General features: G+C 38.0%; 1 protein-coding gene across 2 annotated transcripts; it reads left to right on the top strand.

Moving 5' to 3' along the window:
• Positions 1–281: 281 nt before the first annotated feature.
• On the top strand, positions 282–2,893 carry LOC121744457 (actin-7). 2 transcript variants are annotated; one of them, XM_042137999.1, is made up of 5 exons: positions 282–423; positions 1,136–1,208; positions 1,319–1,712; positions 1,801–2,414; positions 2,505–2,893. In XM_042137999.1, the coding sequence occupies exons 2-5, from the start codon at positions 1,149–1,151 to the stop codon at positions 2,568–2,570; spliced, it is 1,134 nt and encodes a 377-aa protein (XP_041993933.1). In that variant the 5' UTR covers positions 282–423; positions 1,136–1,148; the 3' UTR covers positions 2,571–2,893. The 2 variants fall into 2 exon arrangements, with proteins under 2 accessions (XP_041993933.1, XP_041993934.1); XM_042138000.1 differs by having other exon boundaries at positions 301–436.
• Positions 2,894–4,074: the final 1,181 nt, after the last annotated feature.

Raw genomic sequence — 4,074 nt, 5'->3', positions numbered from 1 at the left:
TTTGACTTTTCACCTAACTATCCCTTTAGATTAGTATAGATTACTAGTTCAGTCTAACTATAATTGTGCAAAACCGTCATTAAAGTAGACTAAAACTGTGCGCAAAAAGGCAGCCAGCTATATTGACGATGTTGTCGTGGGTACCACAATATTCAAAAGCAAATAATTTCAATCCAATGGCTCAGATCTCATAATCTTGAATTTGAGGTTCATTTGATCTGAATTTATGTGAGGCTGAGATTTCATTTAAGTAGGAGGGACTGCATTTCATTTCATTTCATTTAATTTTATTTTATTTTATTTTATTTTATTTTATTTTATTTTCGTTTCAAACCAAAGGGGAAAAGCACAGAGGCAGAGTCCACATTATCTCTGAGAGAGTCTCTCGGAGAGAATCACCGAAGAATTTGACGCCCATTTCCGGTAATCCTCAAAGGTCCAATCTTTTTCTCAATTTTGGCGATTCTCGTTACAAAGACTCGATTTGTATCTTTATTGTTTACAAAAATGTTTGAATCTAGTCAAATTATTTCCTCTTTTATGATTTTTGATAGCCTCAATTTGTGTTTTTATGTTAGATCTAGTACTACTTTATGTTTTTATGGACCGTTGTTTTGATGGATCATTGATACTATGCATGTGTGAGTCTTGATAAGTGAAGATCGTGTGTTTCCAGTTACTCTTCTTGTTTGAAGTTCTGTTTTTGTTTGCTTGTGTTCGATTGGGATCTTGTTATTGGTTTGACGTTGCTGTATTCGAAATATTCTATTTATAGCCCAAATTTGGTGAGAAATGTAAATGTACCAATTAATCATTTGATTAATTGATGCTTAATCCTTGAGGTCTGCTCTTGAGTCAAAATCCTAAGTCATTTAGATTGTGTACCTTGAGGTCTCCTATAGAGTCAAAATACTGAAGGATTTTCCATTGTTGATATTTGCTTATGTTTGTGGATCGTGTGTCGTCAAGGGCCACTGATCAGGTTTCGTCTGAACTTTGAAAGTATACTAATTTTGAGTTTGACATTGTTATTGAATATGAAGTGAAATTTTGCTCTTGAATTTGGGCTTTAGGTATTCATGATTTCATATGTATGGCTATGTTGATGATCTTGTGATTCTTTTCTTGTCTTCAGATAACAATAAGCGATGGCAGAAGCAGAGGATATCCAGCCCCTCGTTTGCGACAATGGAACCGGTATGGTCAAGGTAATCTCAATTTCCTTGACCTAACACACCTGTTTGCTGATTACCTTTTCTATTTTTTTTTTGTGATTTGATTGTCTTAACTTATTATGTTGTTGATCTAAATATATCAGGCTGGATTTGCTGGGGATGATGCTCCAAGAGCTGTCTTCCCTAGTATAGTGGGGCGCCCTCGTCACACTGGTGTCATGGTTGGTATGGGCCAAAAGGATGCCTATGTGGGTGATGAGGCTCAATCCAAGAGAGGTATTTTGACACTGAAATACCCAATCGAGCATGGAATTGTCAGCAACTGGGATGATATGGAGAAGATTTGGCATCATACCTTCTACAACGAGCTTCGTGTTGCCCCAGAAGAGCACCCAATCCTCTTGACTGAGGCCCCTCTCAACCCAAAGGCCAATCGTGAAAAGATGACTCAGATCATGTTTGAGACCTTCAACACCCCTGCTATGTATGTCGCTATTCAGGCTGTTCTCTCCCTCTATGCCAGCGGTCGTACAACGGGTGAGGAAATTATTTGATGATTATAGAACTGGAATATCATGATTGTTTGCTCTATCCTAACTATGCTCAAATTCTTTATTGTGTGCAGGTATTGTTCTCGACTCTGGGGATGGTGTCAGCCACACAGTTCCGATCTACGAAGGTTATGCTCTCCCCCACGCGATCCTGCGTCTTGACTTGGCTGGACGTGATCTAACCGACAGCCTCATGAAGATCCTCACAGAACGTGGCTACATGTTCACGACTACAGCAGAGCGGGAAATTGTGAGGGACATAAAGGAGAAACTTGCCTACATTGCTCTCGACTATGAACAAGAGCTCGAGACTGCAAAGACGAGCTCCGCTGTGGAGAAGAACTACGAGCTGCCTGATGGACAGGTGATCACCATTGGAGCGGAAAGATTCAGATGCCCTGAGGTCCTCTTCCAGCCCTCGATGATAGGGATGGAAGCGGCGGGTATTCATGAAACCACGTACAACTCGATCATGAAGTGTGATGTCGATATCAGGAAGGATCTGTATGGAAACATCGTCCTCAGTGGTGGGTCAACCATGTTCCCGGGCATTGCTGACCGTATGAGCAAGGAGATCACAGCCCTTGCCCCGAGCAGCATGAAGATCAAGGTGGTCGCTCCACCAGAGAGGAAGTACAGTGTGTGGATCGGAGGCTCCATCCTGGCTTCTCTCAGCACCTTCCAGCAGGTATGGTTACAACGTTCGAATATATTCCCATTAACTTGTTTAGATTTCAGCTTCATTGATTAAATCTAAATCATGTTTTTGTGATTGCAGATGTGGATTTCCAAGTCTGAGTATGATGAGTCCGGCCCATCAATCGTGCACAGAAAATGCTTCTAAACCAAAAGTCGCCGTCCTCGTAAGATTGTTGATGCTTTGCTATTTTTTTTCCTTTTTCCTTTTCCTTTCATCTGAGTCTTTACTATTATTAAGATTTGAAAAAATTTACTAAAATCATTTTGAAAATTTCCCTCTTCCAATATTACTTTGTGGAAGAGTTGTGTATTATGGTTTGAGTTGGCAGATGTTTCATAGTGTATTTATTTACCATATGTGTTTGTTGATTAGTAGCAAATCTACTGCTGTAATTTTTTTAAGTTTGTAATGCCATACCGAAACTTTGAATTTTTTATTTCACAATTTTATTTTTCCTACTTGGAAAATTATCGTGTCACCTCATTTTTTATTTATAGTTGTTGGATACTATATATCACAAGTCAAGGTTAACCATAACCAACTCCAATTTAGTGATATTTCGACTTTGAACAGCTCAAATGTTTTGTAATAAACAGATTGGTTAATTTGGTAAGCCAAGGTTTTGGAAGAGAGGAATATGCATTAATAGCTCTCAAACAGATCATATCCAGAATTTGTAAACGACATCGCCATGGTTGATCCTTTCTTGAAGAGCTCTGTATACCCAGCTTTGGTTTTGAATTTCAAATATAATATTCCATTCGTTCCATAGTAATAGAGGCGTTTCTTTTCGGCACGAAGATTAAGAAAATTGTGTTAGGTGAGTTAAGTAAAGGGAGAATAAAGTGGAAAATGAAAAATCGTTCCATAGTAATGGAGGCGTTTCTTTTCGGCACGAAGATTAAGAAAATTGTGTTAGGTGAGTTAAGTAAATGGAGAATAAAGTGGAAAATGAAAAAGGTAGAGAGATGAAGAGAGAAAAAAGTAAGAGAGAATAAAGTAGCTGTGAAGAAATGTGTTCACTTTTACTAAAAAGGGAAATGACTCTGTTACTATGGAAAATACCAAAATGGCAAAATAACTCTATTACTATGAAACTGTGTAGAATATTTTATCATCTCATTCAATAATAATTCGATGTGGGATCCATGCTTGAATATATAGGCATAGTTTAAAAATGGTTTCCCTCCATTGTCTTTATTACAACTTGAAAACTGTCTTCATAATAGCTCTATATATATATCAATATCTGTACTCCCTTCTCCATGATTAAGAATATTTTGAGAAAACATATTAGAATTAAGAAAATTCCGGGGATATTGTCACGTCCGCATTTTTTAAGGATATAAAACATGGTTGATCGCGATTAGGGAAGGATTAAAGAAGCGGGGAAGAAAGAGAAAAATAACACAAATCGACCATAGCTCGAAACAAATGGGAATAACTCGAATAAAATCAGAGTGTCTCAACAATCAACTACTCAAAAATGAATATTATCTCAGCGCTACAAGAACTCAAAAGAAGGACAACTATTCAGCGGAAGCATTTGAGAGAAGGAATATGTCACGTGTGAAGACATGACACATTCTAAACACTTAAATTTCTTCAACGGTCTTGCTCAACACCCACCGCACCCGTCACGCTCAAC

The sequence above is a fragment of the Salvia splendens genome, chromosome 8, assembly GCF_004379255.2.
Source record: "Salvia splendens isolate huo1 chromosome 8, SspV2, whole genome shotgun sequence".
NCBI classification, from domain to species: Eukaryota; Viridiplantae; Streptophyta; class Magnoliopsida; order Lamiales; family Lamiaceae; genus Salvia; species Salvia splendens.
The sequence above is the reverse complement of the archived record's forward strand: the minus strand, read 5'-3'. Positions and strand labels throughout refer to the sequence as shown.